This window comes from Antechinus flavipes, chromosome 6 (genome assembly GCF_016432865.1).
Source record: "Antechinus flavipes isolate AdamAnt ecotype Samford, QLD, Australia chromosome 6, AdamAnt_v2, whole genome shotgun sequence".
Taxonomy (NCBI): Eukaryota; Metazoa; Chordata; class Mammalia; order Dasyuromorphia; family Dasyuridae; genus Antechinus; species Antechinus flavipes.
This window is the reverse complement of record NC_067403.1, coordinates 209,164,388-209,185,123: the sequence shown is the minus strand read 5'-3', so window position 1 is coordinate 209,185,123 and position 20,736 is coordinate 209,164,388. Positions and strand designations below refer to the sequence as shown.

Sequence of the window (20,736 nt, the reverse complement as noted above, 5' to 3'; positions counted from 1 at the left end):
GTCAATGTGGATTCTCTGGGATTATCCATGTCTTTTTGTCCTTTCTTAAATGTGGATATTTGAAATGTAAGTGGAGAAATAGTCTCCAGTGATAATAGTTCACATTTATATAGCATTTTTATATTTGCAAAACATTTTCCTCACTGAACAACTGTATGAGGTCATACTAATAATGATAACAATAATGATAATAATTAGCATTTAATAGCATTTTGAGATTTGCAAAGTCCTTTACAAATAATATCTCATTTAATCCCCACAACTCTGGGAGATAAGTGCTATTATTATCTCCATTTAGATGATGCATATATTATTATTCATGTTTTACAGATGAGGAATTTGATGCTGAGAGAAGTTGTCTTTTTCATATCAAACAAGCTAGAAAATCTAAGAATTGTCAAGGCCACCCTTCCCCCCCCTTTTTTTTTTGTCATATCATTGCAGCTTCATAAGACAAGTTGTGTGAAGAGGATGGTTATCAGTCCTCATCTCACCAAAGACTTTTGAGAGGTTGAGACCTTACTATCTCTTTTCTGGGCATATAAGTGATTAAGTCCTATAATAACTAACCGTTGCTGGTATAGAGGATAGATAGTATAGGAGAATCACTGGACCATGAGGAAGACCAGCCCTTTTTTGACCCTATGCCTAAGCCTAATTCTCAAGGAGAGGCAAAAGAGAGCAGGGAAAGTTTGGAACTGAAGCTGTGTTAATTTAAAAAAAAAACTGTACTTGGGTGAGTATGTATATTCACCTAGCCCAAGACCTTGACCTTAGCAGATTGTGTATCATAACTTATGATCAATCAGCATTTTCCCCTTTGTGACCAGTCATCTGGTGAGGAGTGTCTCTCTGCCTTTAAAGAGGCTGATCCTCCAATCCATTGCTGTATCTTTCCCGTTTGGGTAGGATCTGCCAAAACTTATACTGTGCTACCATAAGGCTTTGGGGTGACAGCTCTGAACTGTAGGTTATTAAAACTAGAGGACTCTATTCAAATGCTATCTACTGCTTACTACCCCTGTGTTCTCCAGCAAGTTATTTAGAACATCTGGCTTTAGTTTTCTTATTCATCTCATGAACTATTTAGGTTTAATTTCTCTGGGCTTCACATATCTCCTCTGTAAAATCAAATGGTCAGGCTTAGATGACTTCAAATGTCTCTCCTAGCTCTAAATCTGTGAAGTCCCTTTTGGCTCTAAAATCTATCAGCCTATGGTTGGACTTTAGTGAAGGAAGTAACATCTAAGCTATTTAGTTTTTTCCCTCTCCCTTGCTAAATTACTGAAAAAAGATTTAGAACTTGAAAGAAATTGTAAAAAGCTATTCACTAAAAAGAAATTGTAAAAAGCTACTCACTAAAAAAGCTACTCATTTTGTGTCAGAATGAAAGGAAAAAAAAAACTGCTGTCATGGTCTCAGCTTTTGCATATTCTTCTAGGTACTCATTTCTGGGGTTATTGCCTCTTGGCTAACAACAGGATGCCAAGTCAGTTTTCAGATACTTAAAAGATAATTGTGAGGTGGGAAGATAATTTAGAATCCCCACATCCCCTCTCTACCTCACCATCTCTCCAAAACATACAGATAGGGCGAGTGACAAAAGATGAGAATTCTGGGGAAAGGCTTAGCAAGCTGGAAAATATTGATTGCAGTGACATCATCTGTATATTTGTATTATCCAGGTTTTCTCTGTTTCCTATTATCATTGAGAGCTGGATATAAATGGCATTGGAGGTAATCTCTTGAAGAGAATAGTCAGAGAAGAATTGCTCTGCCTCATCAGGTGGGTTTCTTGTTGTTCCATGTGAGTTTGAGGGGGTTTTCTTTCCCTGAATTCTTAGAGTCACCTTAATTGTCATTCTTGATCCCTGTCCCTTTCACTTATTATAAAGTCCTTTTTGTCACATTAGCTATCAAGGTTTGAAGAACCTGTTAAGATCTGTTCTGTGACCATGGAAGTGGCTATGAAATAATATTTATCACGTTATATAAGCCTTAAAGTGCTATGTAAAGAAATGTTAGCTATTACTTGTAGTTGGAATCAAGGGCAGGGGGGCGGAAATTATTGTCAACTGCCAGAGTTAAATTCCCTCTTTGACTTTGTGCCAAATACAAGTTCCTGATGTCCTACAATTTTGTATGGCGTTCTGGTAATTTTTAGATGCACAGAAGTTAATGTAGTGAGCCTGAAATGCTCCCTCTTTTCCAAGAGAATCAAGTTATTATTTATTATATATTTATCAATCAATGGGAATCACTATCTGACTGACTTGTTACCAGTACTTTCTAGAAGCACTATGAATGACACTGTGATGCCCCATAGCTCAAGGACATGAAATACCCCAGAAAATACTGCTGACCCTTACATCTTAGCTGACCTGTCCCAAGGTGTCCTGCTGACTCAGCCCAGAAAGGTGCTGTTTGCAGGGGGTGACAGAGAAATTGTTAATGGAATTTTAAAATCAGGCTCTTGGCCCAGAGTTCATAGCACTGGAATGATCTTGCCTCTTTCTAGATAATCCCTACTCTACTTTAAACTCTCTGAGGAAAGGAATATAAGAAGCAGTGTGGCATGGTGATCAAAGCACTGGGCTTCAGAAGACCTGGGTTCAAATTCTGATTCTATTGTTTACCAGCTCTGCCACTTTGAACAAGTTCCTTTCCCTTTTGTGGGTCTTAGTTTTACCTGTAACTTAATGGGATTGGGACTACATTTCTGCTGTTCCTACTAAAACTAAATCCAGGGTTTAGTCCTGCTATTCTTCTCCCTAGGTGCTAGGACTTTGCAGAAATTTTGTACAAGAAGTCATTCTGAAATTCCTTCCATTGGCTAACTTGTTACCAGTAACTATAGGTGAATAGTGCTGACCTGCTCTTGCTTTTCAGCAGGAGTAAGAGTTCACATTCAGCTTGTAGACACAATATAGAAAAGCTCTGTGTTTTTGCCTTATTTGTGACCTGGTGCATTGCCTTGACTTTTTCTATTTTCCCTTTACTCAGGAATCACCTCCTGCTCTGTCTGCCCATGGACCTGCATTATCAGAGATGTAGCTGAAAATTCCTTTCTCCAGAGTTTCTCTACTACATATCCCATTATGGCTAGGGTAAGTGGGGATCCATGGGAAATTGTTTTATGTAAGGCACATCTTACAGTTTACGCAATCTTATTGTATCTAATTTCATCTCAAAAACTCTGAGGTTGGTTGGGCCAGCATTATGATCCCCATTTGGGAGATGAGTACATTGAGGTTCAAAAAGATTAAGCAATTTGCTTAAGACCATGCAACTAGTAAAGGCAGAGCTGAAATTCAAATCTATGTTTTCTGATCCTTAATCCTAGGCCATTTTGCCTACTCATATATTTCAGAAAGTTTCTGAGACTCTGTTCATCATGTCTAAGGTCACTTAAACATGGCTAAGCCAAAGCATGACAGCCAAGTGACTGGTGAGCATATTCCCATACTTGTCCAAGGGATAGTAATTGTATAGTCTGCCTTTGTAGTTGGAGGTCCTTTGGGGACAATATTAAGGCATTTCCTTTATTGCCTTGTCAATTCTTGTATCTAATTTGCTTTTCTCACTCATGAAATTCTCATACCCAAGAATATTAGTGTTGGATTCTCAATTTCCCTCATGGAAACTTCATTTACCCATCTGACCAAACCCATGACCCCATTAATCTTGCTTGTCTCTAACAATTTCCTTTCCCTGTTGTTGTTGGAACTATTAAATTGACCTGAAATATACTGACTAATATGTCTACTGCCTCATTTTTCACTAGTGAATTTCTTATTTTCAATTTACAGTCTCTTCATTTGTTTTCTTTTGTATGTTTATTAGATTCTTAGACACTGAAATAATCATTTAGCAAGTAAGATGTTAAGAAATTAACCCATATTGTTTAGATAAAATTTGGATAATAAGATTTTAAGTAATAATAGACATTTATCACCTAACATTATTTAATAGTTACATAAAAATCAATAACTTAAAAAAAGAAATGGCCCTCTTCTACATAGATTGCATAGCCTGTTTCTTTAAAACAACATAGGTAGATTTTGTAGCTTGGCAAATGGAACTTACCAAATGGGAAAATAAGCCTCCTAGATGATTTTCTATGACTAATTCAGACGTCACTAAAATGGGTCTAAGAGTGACAGAGTCACTTGCCTATAGTTACATAGTTAACAACAACAATAAGGCTCTCTCTATTTGCCAGGCACTGTGTTAAGTGCTTTACAATTTACAACTCTGGGAGACAGATGTTATTATTATCTTCATAGAGGTTAAGTGGTTTGTCTAAGTTTACATAGCTAGTACGGGCCTGAGACCCCATTTGAATTCAAGTCTTCCTGGCTCCAGTTCTGCTACTCTATTCATAAGTATCAGAAGAAGGATTTGGATCTATTTTCCAGATGGAATATAATTCATTGTTCTTTTTTACTACACTTTATTTTCTCTCAGGAATCTTCTTCAGTTTTGCCATATGGCTTTTGTCCTGAAAGACATCTCTCTTGGGGCATCAGAAGCCTGGTCTTTTTTGGGCTCTGTGTATTATTCATCTTCACGGGATATGAATTTTCATTCCAGGATTCAATAAGAATAAGAAAGTCAAGGTGCAACAGGTTAGAAAATGAATGATGAAACACTCACTTCTTCCCTTTAATATTATTTTGTACATATACTTTAGTTTTTCAGAGGGAATCATCTGAAACAGAAAGGTAACCATCACTGGAGCTCCAACTCTTCATGTTGGTCTTGTTACTCAAGCAGAACACTTTTGGTTATAAATAGGAAAATAATTAAAACTTTTTTCTTATGAGAGACAACAAAAATTCATGTTTATCCTCTGGTGCTTTTGCATTTTGGTTGATGGCCATCTCTACTTATTACATAAGTTAAGTGATTTTTACCAAGTTTAATCTGGAAAACAAATGGTTGGTCTGAGAGCTGAATAGAACTGGCCAGCCAAAAAGACTTCTCAGGGATATCCTAGGTTATTATACCAAATAATCCTATAATCTGAGTATCCAAATGAGGGAGGTAATAGTCCTTTTGTACTGTATCCTGGTCAAACTTCATTTAGATGATTGTCTTGTGGTCATGAGAGCTGATAAGATCATTGAAGGATTATAAAGAGAGAAGAGTAAGAAGGTCTAGTTCAGAAATTTGGACAATACCCATAGTAATAGAGGAGGCATAAATGTAGCATATGAGGATAAATGTTCATAAAAGAGAGTAGCACAGAAGGTTGTCAACAGGGTCAAATGCATCAAGGAGTAAGGGTGAAAACTGAAAAAAAATCAGATTTTTCGGTGAACAAATCATTGGTAACTTTGGAGAGAGCAGTGCTATCAAGTGATGGGATTGAAGCCAAATTGCAAAGGTGAAGTTGTGTGAGAGGAGAGGAAGTGAAAGTAGTGAATGTGTATGACTTTTTTTTTCGAGGAGTTGAGAAAGGGAGGACAGATGCAGGACAGTAGTTTGAGGGATATGGTCAGTAATGATTTTTTAAAGATTTGAGAGATTTAAAGGCAGTAGGGAAGAACTAGAAACTAGGGAGAAGGTGAATATTTTTAGCAAGGAAGAAGGGTTGATTGAGACTGTGATATCCTGGAAAAGAAAGATGGGCTAGTTTTGACAAGGAAAAAGACCATTTCAGTGTTAGAATCCGGGGGAAAAGGAGGAGAGAGGATGAGGTCAAGGAATTTTGAGATGAAAAGGAGGACAGGGACCTCATGCTGAAGGGCCTTAATTTTGTCAGGAAAGCAAGAGAAAAGATCCTCAGAGAATGGAGGAAGAGTGGGGTGTTTGCGGGGAGAAAATGTTTTGGAAAAGCTTTTGTAGGAGTTGAGATAAGGAATTAATTAGGAAGGAATGAACAGATTGTCTTGCTACAGTTAGGACATATTTAAAATCACACAATCTATATTAATAATGTACTTTGGTAAGAAGGAAGAACCAGTTGGCACAATTGTGCTTGCCTCTTTCTCCATTCAGCAGGATTTGACGAGGAATGGAGGATGTAGATGGTGGTAGTAATCCAGAATTGAGGTTTGGCAAGTGATGAGAAGCAGTAGAATAAAGGAGAAGAGAAGATGGTACACAGTGAATTAGCTAGTGATAGGGATAAGATTGGTGATGGAGAGAAGTAAAATTAGAGCCAGACAAATGGCCTAAGGGTAGTAAGAGGTTAAGAGGGGAGAGCTCTACAAAAATGGAGTAGGCTATCTTAGAAAGTGGTGGGTTTCCTTTCTCAGGAGACTTTAGACAGAGGTCAGAGGATGGCTATTGAGAATGTTGGACAAAAATTTCTTGACCAAGTAGCAGTTGGACTAGATGTGACTCTTGAAGTTCTTCTCAACTCTGAAATTCTACTATTCTGGGTTTTTTTCTTTCCAGATGTCAACCTTGCTAGCTGACATAGTTTTATACCTAGCCTGTCCTTCTTGTGCTGACTACTCACATCAACTGTTGATTCTTCTCTTTCCAGTCTTTCTGTGGTTGATGGTCTTCTATTCAGTTCTTGCTTTGAGGGGGGAAAGTTAGAACAAAGATAATGTGGTTTTTGGCACATCCAAATTCTTCTATGATATTCCTCTCCATATGTCATAGTTACTCCCTTCTGAGTATTATCCAGTTTATCAGTATCCTTGTTAAAATGTGGTACTCCAGCTATAGACACAGCGCTAATAGGGTGCAATGAGATTATCATACTGTGCTTTGAGCATTGTGCCACTCTTAATGCAGCACACAAGTCAATTAATCTTTTTGTGTTTTTTGTCTTACTGATTTCTGTTGAACTTCCAGGCTATTTACATACTCCTCTCCCCCAATATTTTTTTTTCAGAAAACTGGTATTTTAGTCATTTTGTAATGTTAAGTTCATTTTTTGGAATAGGACTTTATATTTATCATGTTTATATTTCATTTTCTTCTATTTGGATAATCATTCTAAAATGTTGGAATAATTTTGGATGCTGATTGTCTTCTGTAGGCAGTCTTCTTAGCTTTACGTAATTCTGAAATTTTGTTGAGTGTTTCATTTCTGCCTTCATCCAAATCTGTGGTTAAAATGTTAAGTAGCATAGAGTTGAAGGTCTGATCTTCAGTATGCATTCCACTAAAATTGAATGCTCTGTTGACATTAGTCTACTAGCTTTGAGTCTACCATATTGGACTGATAGTTGGCTCACTTCTTTTTATCTTCTTTATGTGGTTAACATAAGATTCTAGTATTTAGAACCAGAAGGAAACGTAAGAGGTCTCTGGCCCTAATTCTTCATTTTGCAGATGAGGAAACTGAGGCAGAAGTCAAAGTGACACACAGTTAGTGACAGGAAGTATTTGAACCTATGTCTAAGACAGAGTTCTTCAGAATTCCTATCATTTGTATTTCAGAAACCAGTTTTTCCTTATTGATCAGAAACGGATTTAAAATAGCAGCTTCTCATTATTCCTTCACTTTTTGAAGTATGAAACAGTTCAAGAATTTTTTAAGCTCTTTGCTTTTGTCAGAAGGGGAGTTCCCAAAGGTGTCAAAAGAAGTGGAAACCTTCTTTTGCCCTATCCCTACAATACATGCCTCTGCTTCCCAACTAAGGGTTATTTTCTCAGTTGGGAAAATCCTCCTTGTCTCTTTTCTCTTTATGTCCAAGTCAACTCTCCCAATAATGTCATCTCCACTTATAATCCTGACAATTTATTCATTTGGTGATGATTTATTCATATTTATTCAAATGTTTTTTCTTGTGCTTCCTCTTCTGATTACCTTATGTGAATATATACTCTTAATCTACAATGCTGCATAGATCTTTATATCTTATCCCTTTATATCTTTTGACTTCAAATTTTTTTTTTTAGAAGTGATGCCATTTCAGAGTCACATTCTAACCATGTACCAGGAAGTATATATCTATGGGCATCAGTTTATGTATGAGGTAAAATTTACCTTTTTATATTAAGAATTCTTTTTTTTTTAAAGTACATTTTTCTCTCAGGAAGATTTAAGAAAACTTCATATATTTATGCATCTTTGTGTTGGAAATTCAGTACATATCTCCCTCCATGATGGTCTAAAGCCAGAAATTCCATGCTTTATCTTTATGTTGTTTTTAATATTTGCAGGCCAGGGAATTCAGATATATTTGTGGGGAACACTCTCAGGTTACCTATGTACTTTTACACTTGCAACTGCTTTTTGGCTGAGAAATTTTTACATGACCGCAGGTATATAGATACATAAAATAGATATACAAATCAAACAGTTACTGATAATAAGTCATAATTTTGTGACCTCTTCCCATTTAGTTAATAGACACAGACACTCCCCCCCCACTACATACACACACACACACACACACAATACACACACATATAAAGCCATACTTTAAGAAGCTGGGAGCTAAGGATAGAGTTTAAATTATTATTTTCACCTTGAGGATTTTGACTCTGTGTCAGAAACAAAGACTAGACATTAGAGAAGTGTTGCATCTATCCTCTACATGGCCCTGCAGGTGATTTTGCTAAAGGATAGGTCTGATCACTTCAATTTCCTACTCATCAAACTAACTCCCTGAGACCAAAGATGTACTTTTCTGTTTAGTGTTGAAAACCTTATAAAGCCTGCCTCCAGCCTCCCTTTGTAGCCTCATTACATTTGAATCCATCACACATTACTCAGTCTATTCAAGTTGTCCTCAAGGTTCTTCATCCAGTATAACATTTCTCCCACTTCCATGCTTTTGAATAGACTGTTCCCCAAGTTTGGAGTACTACTGCCTGTAATATTCTTCTCTAAAATATAATGTTCTCTGGGAGCAGATTTCTTGGGGGGCTTCTGGGAGCAGCCTTAGTTTCAGTTCAAAGTAATAATCACCTCAAATGCAGCCAGGAGTTAAAGTCCAAAATCTTTTATTGTCTCCTTCCTTGGGCCTGGTTAGCTTTCTTAGAGGTCTATCTCTCTCCTTGGTTCCGAGAGCTCCTGCAGCTAGTCCTTTGCCTCTGCCAGCTTTTGCCTCTAGATCCCTCCGAATGTCTCCAGCCAGCACAAAGATGGAAGTTGGAGTCAATCTGTCTCCTCCTCTGAGAATGGGCTTGTCCTTTTTGACTTCTGAATATCCCGGACTCAATCCTGGTTGAGGCTCCTAGCTTATATATGCTCTCTTAAAGGTGTGAATCTTGTAGAACTCTAATAAGTACTCTAATAATTTAGCATGTTACTCTACAGTTCTCTAGTTCACTAATGTACTAGAGAATTGTAGAGTACCATGCTAAATTAGATAACTGATTTAGCACCTTGTAAGAATCCTAACAACTGCTCCTCACCTCTGCTTTTTAGAATCCATAGTTTCTTTCAAAGCTCAGCTCAGGAAGCCTTTCTTAATCCTCTCATCTGCTGGGGTACCTGTCTCTCTGCAAAGAATTAAATTATATTTATTTTGCATGTATATTTTCTATATACTTTTATGTGTACATGTCATGTCCCTAGGAGCTGTAAGCTCCTTAAAGGCAGGTACTGTTTAATTCCTGCCTTTTGTATCCCCAGCATCTCTCACAATGTCTAGCATACACATACACTTAATAAATGCTTCTTGATTGCTTGAGAAACAGCCCATAGTAGAGGATGGAAAAGCTGCTCAGACAGGAAGCGCTGGCTTCTGGAACTGAAGGGCAGTGTGATCAAACCCTGAGCTTCTCAATACCCAGGTAATGACTCTCTAAGACTACGGAATCCTTCCACCAATGTGCCCTTCCAACCGAGGGCAGAGGGCTTGGGCGTTGCCCCTTCTCAATGTCAGTTTATGCTGCACTTTTTATTTATTGAATGAACGAACAAAAGACTCCTGCGCTGAACTTTGCTCCATTCTAGAAAGAATTGGTGTTTTGGTTTCCGTGGGTTGGATTTGATCATTTTTCTTCCACCAGTTATACAGATGCTGAGCCCCATATACTCTAATCAGCCTTCTCCCCAGGAAATGCTGCTCATCCATAGTGTCGGTGGCAGACTCCCAGACCCCAAAACCTTTTACGGACAGACCCCATGCTATAGATGTAGACTAGACACCGCTATAGCAGCCTAGAGGAGGACAGTCACAATGATAAGGCCATACACTATGACTCCGTGGTACAGCCCCAGTCTTTGAGCAGCTCGCTTCTGCTCCAGCCGGGAGCAATACAGCCGCTGCCCCCCAGCTTCCCACAGATCCCAGCGCTGCCTCCCGGACACTACCAGGCACGACACAGCCAGCTCCGGAGCTCGGGCAGCCACGGCCCCACCGCGACTCTCCGGGAACCCCTGACACGGGTCTGCCCTGAGGCAACACCCACGTGATGGCGACAGGGAGCAAGGATCCACCTGCCTCCTGCTGGCCCCTCCCGGGGCGCCTGGGTTCTCATCGTACAGCTCCGCCTCCTTGGTCCAAGATGGGTCTTTGTCAATTAATGTACTTCCAACTAGTAGAGGACCCTGCAGTCTCCGCGTCTGGTGTCTTCAGAGGGAACATTGTAGCTGTTCTTTGGAGACAGACACTTGTAATTATGTGGCTATTTAATTGCATTGTTTCCTTTCTTCTCTCCAACCTCCTCCCACCCTATTTAGAGCTGCTCCGAGTGCAAGGAGAAGAGGCCAGCACACATTCTCTGCACCTACTGCAACCGATGGCTGTGCAGCTCTTGCACGGAGGAACACCGCCATGCCAAGGACCTGGCCGACCATTTTCTTTCCCTGGCGCAGAAGGGATCTTCAGGTATTAAAGCTCAATCTGATCCACTGCCGGGTCCAGGTGTGACTGACCTAGTGACTCCAGGGCCCTTTCCCTACAATCCTGTGTTGGAGAGACATTTACTAGCTGTGTGATTTCTCTGTGCCTTGGTTTCCCCATTTGTACAATTTTGATAATAATAGCATCTACCTGTTGGGCTTGTTGTGAAGATCAAATGAGTTAATATGTAAAGCACTTTGCAAACCTTACAGCTCTATATAAATGCTTGCTATTTGTAGAACATCTTATTTGTACATTTAAAGTTTGAAAAGTTTTTTTTCCCCACAAACATCTCTTTGAATAAGTTACATTATCATGTCATTATGTGATATATGATATATCATTATATGATATCATTAGGTCTATTTTCAGATGAGCAAAGGAGGCTTCTGAGACATTATCTGAGGCAGTATTTGAACCCTGATCCCAGGGCCAGCACTATCATCACCACCCTACAAATTCCCTAGAGGCATGGCAGTGTGTGATTAATGTAATGTGGTCCAGGGTCTTCTCAGTGTGGTTAGGCCTCTCAGGGTCCATTGAATGAAAGACATCTTCTTTACCACTTGCCTGGCATAAATTATTCTTCTCACAAGGGGAAATAGGCTGTGGTTCTTTCCATGTTTGTAAATTTAATGACTGTCCCTTGCTGGGCAACCACTCCCTGAGCCCCATTGCTGGGGTTAGGCAACTACTCCTTAAATATTAGTCTTAACAAATAGATGTGTAAAGTACTGCTCTTGGGCTCACAGCACTCCCTTTTTTCCTTTATTTATTTTTAATGTACATTTCTTTATGAATCATGTTGGGAGAGAAAAATCAGAACAAAAGGGAAAAGCTGGGGAGAGAAAAAAAACACCATAAAAGAGAAGTGAACATGGCCTGTGTTGATTTATATTCATTCTCCATAGATCACTTTCTGCATGCAGATGGCATTTTCTATCTAAAGTCTTTTGGAATTGCCTTGGATCATTGAACCACTGAGAAAGAACCAATCTTTCACAGTTGATCATTGAACATTTTTGCTGTTATTGTGTACATTGTATTCCTGATTCTGCTTATTTTGCTCAGTATCAGTTCATGTAAATCTTTTCAGGCCTTTCTAAAATCAGCTTGTTCATTTTTTTAAATAGAATAATAATATTCCATAACTTTCATATACTATAACTTGTTCATCCATCGCCCATTTGATGGGTATTTACTCATTTTCCAATTCTTTGCTACCACAAAAAGAGCTGCTACAAACATTTTTGCACATGGGGTTTTTCCCCTTTTTTTTATGATTTCCTTGGGTTACTGACAGAGTAGTGATGCTACTAGGTTAAAAGGTATGCACAGTTTTATAGCCCTTTGGGCATAGTTCTAGATTGCTCTCTAGAATGGTTGGATCATTTCACTGCTCTACCACCAATGCATTAGTGTCTCAATTTTCCCACCATCTCCTCCAATACTTATCATTATCTTTTCTGTCATCTTAGTCAATTTGAGAGGTATGAGATAGTACCTCAGAGTTGTTTTAATTTGTATTTCTCTATATAATAGTGATTTAAAGCATTTTCATATGACTATAGATAGCTTTAATTTCTTCATCTGAAAATTGTTCATATTCTGTGACCATTTATCAATTGAGGAATGACTTGTATTCTTGTACATTTGACATAGTTCTTTCTTTATTTTAGAAATGAGACCTTTATCAGAAACATTGGCTGTAAAATTTTTTTCCCTAGCTTTTAATATTGTTTCTGTTTTTTTGTTTGTAAAACCTTTTTAATTTAATCAAAGTTGTTCATTTTGCTTTCATAATGTTCTCAAGTTTTTCATAAATTCCTCCCTTCTCCAAAGATCTGATTGGCAAATTATCCTTTGTTCTCTTAATTGGCTTATGGTATCACTCTTTATGCCCAAATTAAGTACCCATTTTAACCTTATTTTGGGTATAGGGTGTGAGATGTAGGTCTGTCCCAAATTTCTGACATATAATTTTCCAGTTTTCTCAGCAATTTTTGTCAGATAGTGAGTTCTTATCTCAGAAGCTGGAGTTTGGGGGTTTATCAAACACCAGATTACTGTAACCTTGATTATTATGTCATGTGTATCAATCTATTCCACTGGTCCACTCTATTTCTTAGCTAGTACTAAATGATTTTGATGACTGCTGTTTTATAATATAGTTTTAGGTCTGGCACTGCTCAGCCACCATCCTTTGTATTTTTTCATTAATTTCGTTGATATTCTTGACCTTTTATTCTTCCAGATACATTTTGTTATTATTTTTTTCTAGTTTTGTAAGATAATTTTTTGGCATTTTGATTGGTATGGCACTGAACAAGCAGACCAATTTAGGCAGATTTGTCATTTTTATTATATTAACTTGGCCTATACATGTGCAATTGATACAATTGTTTAGAGCTGACTTTATTTGTATAAGGAGTGTTTTGTAATTGTATTCATATAATTCTTGGATTTGTCTTGGCAGGTTGACATCCAAATGTTTTATTTTGTGCACAGTTATTTTAAATGGAATTTCACTTTCTAGCTTTTGCTGCTGGACTTTGTCAATATCATATAGAAAGATAGCATCCCTTTCTTGAGAAGAATTGATGTTATATGTGAATTCCATCAGAAATGTTGTATTTAGAGATGTAGCCTCCTTTCTTTTCTTGAACCTCTTGTGTATTCCTGAGGGAGAGTTTAAAAATCCTATAATGTTAGAACTGAATGAAACTTTCCAGGAAGCAGCCGTGGAGCAAACACACTGAATTTGGAGTCAGAGAACCCATTTTCAAACCTTAATCTGACTAGCTGCATGTCTTGGGCAAAGCATTTGGATTTTTCTCTACTTTAATTTGCTCCCTTGTGATCTGGGGGTAGGGTACTAGTGCTGATAAACTTCACTGAGTTGTTTTGAAGATAAGCAATGTTTGTTATTGTTTGATAGTGTATGTGAAAGGACTTTAAATGTCAGATACTATAATTGTGAAGGAATTAGGGCCTCAGCAAATAGCACAGGATTTTGGAGTAAGTAATGGTAGCAGGTTAGTCCTGGTTGGAGATCATGGACTAGGAGGGCTCTAGAAGTTATCTCTACCAGGAGTATCAAATAAACAGAAACATATCCCTGCTGGCCACATAGTGACCTAGAAAACCACAGATTAGCATTATCTATGTAGTATTGTATTTTTATTTATTTTAAAAATACATTTCCTTTTTTTTTTTTTTCCTGAGGCAAAGAGGGATTGAGTGACTTGCCCAGGGTCATACAACTAGAAAGTGTTAAGTGTCTGAGACCAGATTTGAACTCAGGTTACTCCTGACTTCAGGGCTGGTATGCTATCCACTGTGCCACCAGCTGCATTTTTATTTACATTTTACATTTTAATTACATTTTAATCCGACTCCACCACTCTCCAGAGTTTTTCAGTGAGAATAGAAAATCTCTGATCTAAATAAGCCCCTTCATTTTAAAAACAAGGAATCTGAGGCCCAGAGATGTTGATAGTGAGCAGCCAAGGATTCTCTCCATAGCACTCTAACAACTTGTGCAGGTGACTTTCATTTTTGCCTATTTCTAGGAGTGAGAGTGGTTGCAACAATGACTGGCCACCTAAAATGTTTTTCCTTTGATGTAACATTATTGCAATTTTCCTGGCTAGCTTAATCCTGACCTTTATTTATTTTGTTATGGTTCAGTTGTGTCCAACTCTACCTGACCCCTTGGATTTTATTCATGGGGTTTTCTTGGCAAAGATATAGAAGAGGTTTGCCATTTCCTTCTGCATTGTATTTCCATTTTACAGGTGAGTGAGGAATTGAGGCAAAAGGGTTAAGTGACTTGCCTGGGGTCATAGTTAAGGGTCTGAGGTCAGATTTTATGTTCTAGTCACTGCATCCTAGCTAACCATAATCCTGATCACTTCTCTCCATGTACTAGATAATAAACTATGTCCTATGGAGATGATCCTTTTAGATTTGAACAGCCTTGAAGTCAGGGACTGCCATTTTCTGCTCTGTATCTTCCATAACCAGCATAGCACCTGCACACAGTAATTGTTTAATAAATATCTATTAAATTGAATTTGTTGTTGAACTTTTTCTTGATTCACATAATATCCAGTGAAAAGCATGATGTACATGGGTTCATAGTAAATGCTTTTGAGATCCTTGAAAGTGAATGAAATGCTTGATTACTTTTCTTGCTAAGGTGGGGGCCCTACTCTGTCTTGCCCCAGTGGGATCAAGTCCTACTCCTATTGAATCTTTTTTGACTTATGATAATAGTTCTAGGTATGATCGCCCGTAAAAGCATTGCCAGCTGCCCACATGGTCAAATGAATGACCTTTGTTAAAGAAAGAGTTGTGTCTAGCTCAGCTCAGCTAATTGGTATACTTGGGTCATTGCAATCATGGAGGAATATCATTAAGCTATTGCTTTGACCTTGTTTGACCTTGGAAGATAGTGTGACTCTTGAAGAAGATAGAAATAAACATATTGTCTGCAGAACAGTGACATTCCCAGAGCTAAAAAAAAAAAAAAAAAAAAAAAGACCTTAAAGAACATCTAATTCAATCCCTATGCTGTAGTCCAACTTACCTGGATAATCAAATAGCAGAGGCAAGTAATTTAACATAGATCTGCTTGGAAGGTAGGCTGGGAGGCAACTTGCTGCCAAAGCTGTTTGCAGGAAAAGGAAGGAAGCACAGTTAAGATTTTGTGGTTTCCTTTTGCATCTTTGTCATGAAGTTTGAGACACCATTGTACAAGTCATAGAGGCTTCTGTGGTTTTCTTGTGTTATATGCTGGTGTACAGACCGCAGGAGAAAGGCTTTCTTTTTCTTCTCTTTTCAGCCCCAGAAGAAAATATTTGTTTTTTCTCTATCTCCTGGCATTTGTATAGCCATTTCAAAAAAGAATTGGTATTATCTTTAAACAGCAGCAAACTACGAAGTTCTCAGCATAGCTGTGACAGTGTGACTGTGATGTAGTGGGAAAGAAAGCTGGATTTGGAGTTAGATGACCTAAGTTTGACTGCCTTTGCTACCCCTATGTTTGTTGATGTCAAGGCAGGGAATGTTTGGCTCTCTTAATTAAGTGTCTGGCACACTATTATGGTTTATCATCACTTTAATTCTCATTCTGAAATTCATTATCATCCTGCAAAATAATAACTAGTACATAATGCTTTATAATTTGAATCTTTTACATATGTCATCTTGTTTGATCTTTATAGTATTGTTGGTCAGGTCACCCTTATTTTAGAATAGATGGGGAAGAAGAGGCTCAGACAGAAGTGCCTTGTGCAAGATGACATGCGCAGTGAATGCAAAAACCCAAGTCTTTAATTCCACACTCACTTTTCATGGCTTTTGTAGTCTCTCTTGTGTTGTCATTTTGTCAACAAGAGATGCTTTGCTGTCTTTGCCTATATGACTTTGTTAGGGACAAGTAAATGGCCAACTATCATTTTCCTTTTTTTGTGAATACAGGCTGACAACATGTGCTTTCCTCTTCTTGGATGTACATATATGTGTGTGTGTGTGTGTGTGTGTGTGTGTATAATATATATATATACAGACACACATATATATGTACACACACAGGTATACATACATGCACACATATATACACACATATGTATACATATTATCTTTAGAATTGGAATGCAAGTTCTCAGAGAGCTAAGTCTCAAGACTTAGCACAGTGCCTAAGCACATAGTAAAGAAATCGTATTAAATGCTTGTGAATTGATTAAGTAGAATGTTTTTCCTTCATCAGCTGCAATGCTTATTTAAAATCCATTAAAATGATTGTGTAATATCTGTAATTTCCATCTCACATACTTACTAACCACATGGTCCTGGACAAGTCAGTGGACCTTTCTGTGCCTCAGATTCCTTATTTATAAAATGGGACTGGCTTTGATGGCTTCTCAGGTCTCTTCTAGTTCTGAATTTATAATTTTCTGTTTTTCATCAATATCTATGGGACCAGTAAGAGTTTTTGAACTAATGGACAGAGAGATGGGGATTAATTGCCTTCTCAGACATAGGATGTATTTGGGAGTTGAACTGAATTCTCCTTAACCTCTCCTGGTTCACACACTCCTAAAACTGCTCCATCTTCTGTTTCCCTAGTTGGTACCAAATCTTCCTTCAGCCACTGAGTCATTAGTCCTCCTCACCCTGACTTTTCCATTATTTTTCTCTATATTGAGCCTAAGGGGAGGAGGTGTGGTGTTTTGTAGAAAGGTAATCAGATTTGGGGTCAGTTTCTAATTCTGTGTGACCTTGAGCTAATGTTTTAATTTCACCATAACTTTGGTTTGACTAGATGATCTCTAAGGTTCCTTATAATGCTCTCCTATATGCCTATAGATTCCTTTGTGCCTATACTCACTCTAACATTAACTATATATCTCTTAAATTCTTCAGCACTCACCTTCTCTCCATCCTAAGACTTATTCACCTTGACTTTTACCTTCCTCTCCACTATAAATTTCTAATTCACCTGTCACCTATTTCCTTATTCCATATACTTATCTCTAACTCTCCTTCTTTTCCTAACTCTCTCCCATTCACATTAACCTCTAACTCTCTTCTACGTCCACCTCTCCATTATACATACCCCTCTGCTTTTAGAGAGGTTTGCATTATTTATTCATTTACCTAACAATCTCATTCAGTGTTTGTCATTGCTTGTCATTAGTACTTCTGTTTGTTTTCCTCTTTTTGACTTTTTTTTTGGTTGTTGTTAACTGTTATATGAAATGTAAATAGATTTCTAATAGATATTTTCTGATTATATCATTGATTGTACCTGGTCCTGTATGAGGAACTGTCCAAGATTTCAAAAATGGAAGACTACTTACTTTTTTTCCCCCAAGAGTTTGAATGTCCCCTGGGATAACTATCACTGCTTGAAAGGTGAGCTAGCATATGTCAAAATTGTGTAAAAATAAACTGCAATCCATGGGCTTCTCCATAGTCATGGGTAGAAACCGCAGGAAATCTTGACAGTTTGAGGTAATTTTTGTTTGAATTTAGAGGATACTTTTCTCATTATGTGGCAATAAATGTTGTTTTTACTTCTTTTGAAGCTCAATTTGGTTTCTTCCTGGGTGTACCTTTTCTATTCTGCATTACAATCTGATCTATTCTTCCCATGTGTCATATACTAGCATCCTAGCCATGTTTTCCAGGAGGAGTAGGACCCATATTTCCCTAATTCTTCCCTGAACTTCACTGTTCTAGTGATGAAGAAACTTTTGTCTTCCTTTTTTTCCCTTTTTGGGAGCAGTTCTTTTCCTTCAAGCTCTAAGACTCTGGTGTGACTTTTGCAAATTTCTTCATCTCGCTGAGGACGGGTACTTTTCACTGGTTAAGGCAGTTCTCTCTTTCTTCTCTTATAGGAATGGACAGTGGGTCCAGTGACTCTTCTTCGTACTGCCCATTGCACGGTCAAGAGGTTCTCAAGTTGTTCTGTGAGACCTGTGATGTCCTCACATGCCATAGCTGCCTGATGATTGACCACAAAGATCACAGGTATTGATGAGAATGACTCTGGACTCATTAGGCAATCACTCTCAATTTTTTTTTTTTTTTTTGATTAAGACCAGAGAGTAGCAAGCAATATAAATCTTCATATGATATAACTTCACATTTTATTTTCTCCATCACAACAGCTATTAGGAACATATACATAGAGAATATAGAATCCATGGAATTATATAGTATTGAAGCTAAAAATACCCTTCTAGATCATTTGGTTGGACTTCCCATTTTGTGGTTGAGGAAACCAAGTCCCATATAGATTGAGGGACTTGACCAAGGCCACACAGTAAGTTTCTCAATTCCCAATCTAAGTATCTTTCCATTTTACTATCCTGCCCCACCTTCAAATGGACTGATTAACATTTGGCCTCTTCCCCCTAAAGCAGTCCTCTGGTAGAACACTGAAAATGACCACAAGAGAATAAAGAGAAGAAAGAAAAAAATTGAAGCAAAGGACTTGGATGGTCCTAAATCAAAGCATTAGGCTTTGAATACTCTTTGCTAGAACATCCTGGGAAATAAAGAAATACCTATAATCTGAGGAGAAGTAGATTTAAGGGATACCCAAAAAGCATTTTTTCTTTCTTCAGATGCATTGTGGGGTATTCTACAATTCCCTAAGAGTGTCTTCCAGTACAGTGTTGTCTCTTTTATTCAGGTGCAGACATGTAGAAGAGGTTTTGCAAAACCAAAGAATGCTTCTGGAAAGTGTGACCACTCAAGTGGAGCATAAGAAAACTGGGTTGCAGGCATCTGCTAAACAGATTGAAGACAGGTACCATTTTTTGTTCATCCCATTTTAGCTTTAATGGAAGCAGTAGAACATTTCAGGTCACTATTTTCAGTTCATCTCCTCTCTTCAGATGCCATCCATAGGTCATCAGAATTCATGCTTATCCAAAGGAAAAAGAATCAATGAATAGCATAGACCAGAAATTGGGTAGAATTTCAGTGAATCTGGATCTACTGTTGTGCATATGTGTATTCTCACAGATTTCGTCTACACCAGGCTTCCTTATCAGTCATGAAGTTAGAGGTTCTGATGGTGGGCAGCCTCTGTCTCCCTCTTTTCTTCATGTCATTGTCCATATTAATTCACAGTTAGATCCCAACTTTAAAGAGATACTTATCTTCCTATGCAGCAACAACGTCATCATAATTCACATGTATATAGAAATTTCAAGGTACTTACCTCAATGAAGTTTTCCACCATTTCCTCCTCATACCCTGAAGATGATCCTAGATGGTCCTGGGCTCTTCCCATGCCAGAAACACTGAATACAAGGGACAGACTGTCTGTGATCTGAGGACTAGTCCAGGTTGGCGTTATTATGTTGGCCACAATATGATGAATACTTTCTGCCCTGGAAATAGAACGGTGACCATAAGTTTTCTCACTAAAGGAAACTCTTGAGTTGGTCTCTGATTTTCCCCTAGGTAGGCGGCATAGTCTGTAAATTTTAGCATTTAATTCTCTTGACTGATCCTCTGACAACTGATAGATGCCCAGGGAGAAACAAGAGATTTGAAGCACATTGTGCTGTGCTTTGTTCTCCTTTGTAGGCTATTTGAAGTCAAGCATCTTCACAGGAAAGTGGAAAACCAGATCAAAATGGCCAAGATGGTTCTGATGAATGAATTAAACAAGCAAGCTAATGGACTTTTGGAACAGCTGGAGGTATGTATAGGGTGAAGATGATATGAGGGACTGTCATCCCTGATGCATCTGCCTTCTGCTAATGATCACACTAATTCACATGCTTTATATACCTCCTTTATAATGTTTACTAATATTTGTACCTAACAAATATCATCTCATTGGAAAATGAAGCTATGATTGGTCTTAGGATCATAGATTTAATTCTGGAAGCAACATTCAAGAACATCTAATCCAATGCCTTCATTTTATGGAGGAAGAAATTTGGGTGCATAGAGATTAAGGCTCATACATCTAGTTAGTGTTGGAGGTTGTATTTGTTCTTAGGTCATCTTGATTCCAAGTCCATGGTTTATCTACTGTACCATTCTGATATAACCCATTGTCATATATCTACTAACCCATAGAACCTGGATTTGAATCCAAATTTTTTGATTATAAAGTTAGTGATTTATCCACTGCATTGTATTATTCATTTGGAGAAGAGAAGGGGCTAAAATGACCCTTGTAGGTCTCCTTGAGGCTCACTCTATTGTTTGGGAAACAAACATTTCAAATTTGAAATTATTAGAGAACAATTATAAATGTGACCCTGTGAAGTTACGGTTGACAAACTGTGTAAGTCAAAAGAATCTGGAGAATAGCTGGCTTTGAAGCTTTGGAGGAAGTGATTTTAAAGCTATATATAAAGGACATACTTGATATCACTGCTGTGGAGGTATTAGAAAGTTTTCATCATATAGATGAAAGCAGGGATCACTGAAA

General features: G+C 37.9%; 1 protein-coding gene across 1 annotated transcript in view; it reads left to right on the top strand.

Annotated features, from left to right (window-relative positions):
• The first annotated feature begins 1,688 nt into the window (after window positions 1–1,688).
• TRIM66 (tripartite motif containing 66) overlaps window positions 1,689–20,736 on the top strand; it is a 73,837-nt gene continuing 54,789 nt past the window's right edge. Inside the window, exons 1-6 of the mRNA XM_051964039.1 lie at window positions 1,689–1,786; window positions 3,004–3,107; window positions 10,604–10,751; window positions 18,173–18,305; window positions 18,973–19,089; window positions 19,878–19,992. Of these exons, the coding sequence (XP_051819999.1) occupies window positions 3,099–3,107; window positions 10,604–10,751; window positions 18,173–18,305; window positions 18,973–19,089; window positions 19,878–19,992 (522 nt within the window). The 5' untranslated portion in view covers window positions 1,689–1,786; window positions 3,004–3,098. The remainder of the gene's footprint in view (window positions 1,787–3,003; window positions 3,108–10,603; window positions 10,752–18,172; window positions 18,306–18,972; window positions 19,090–19,877; window positions 19,993–20,736) is intronic.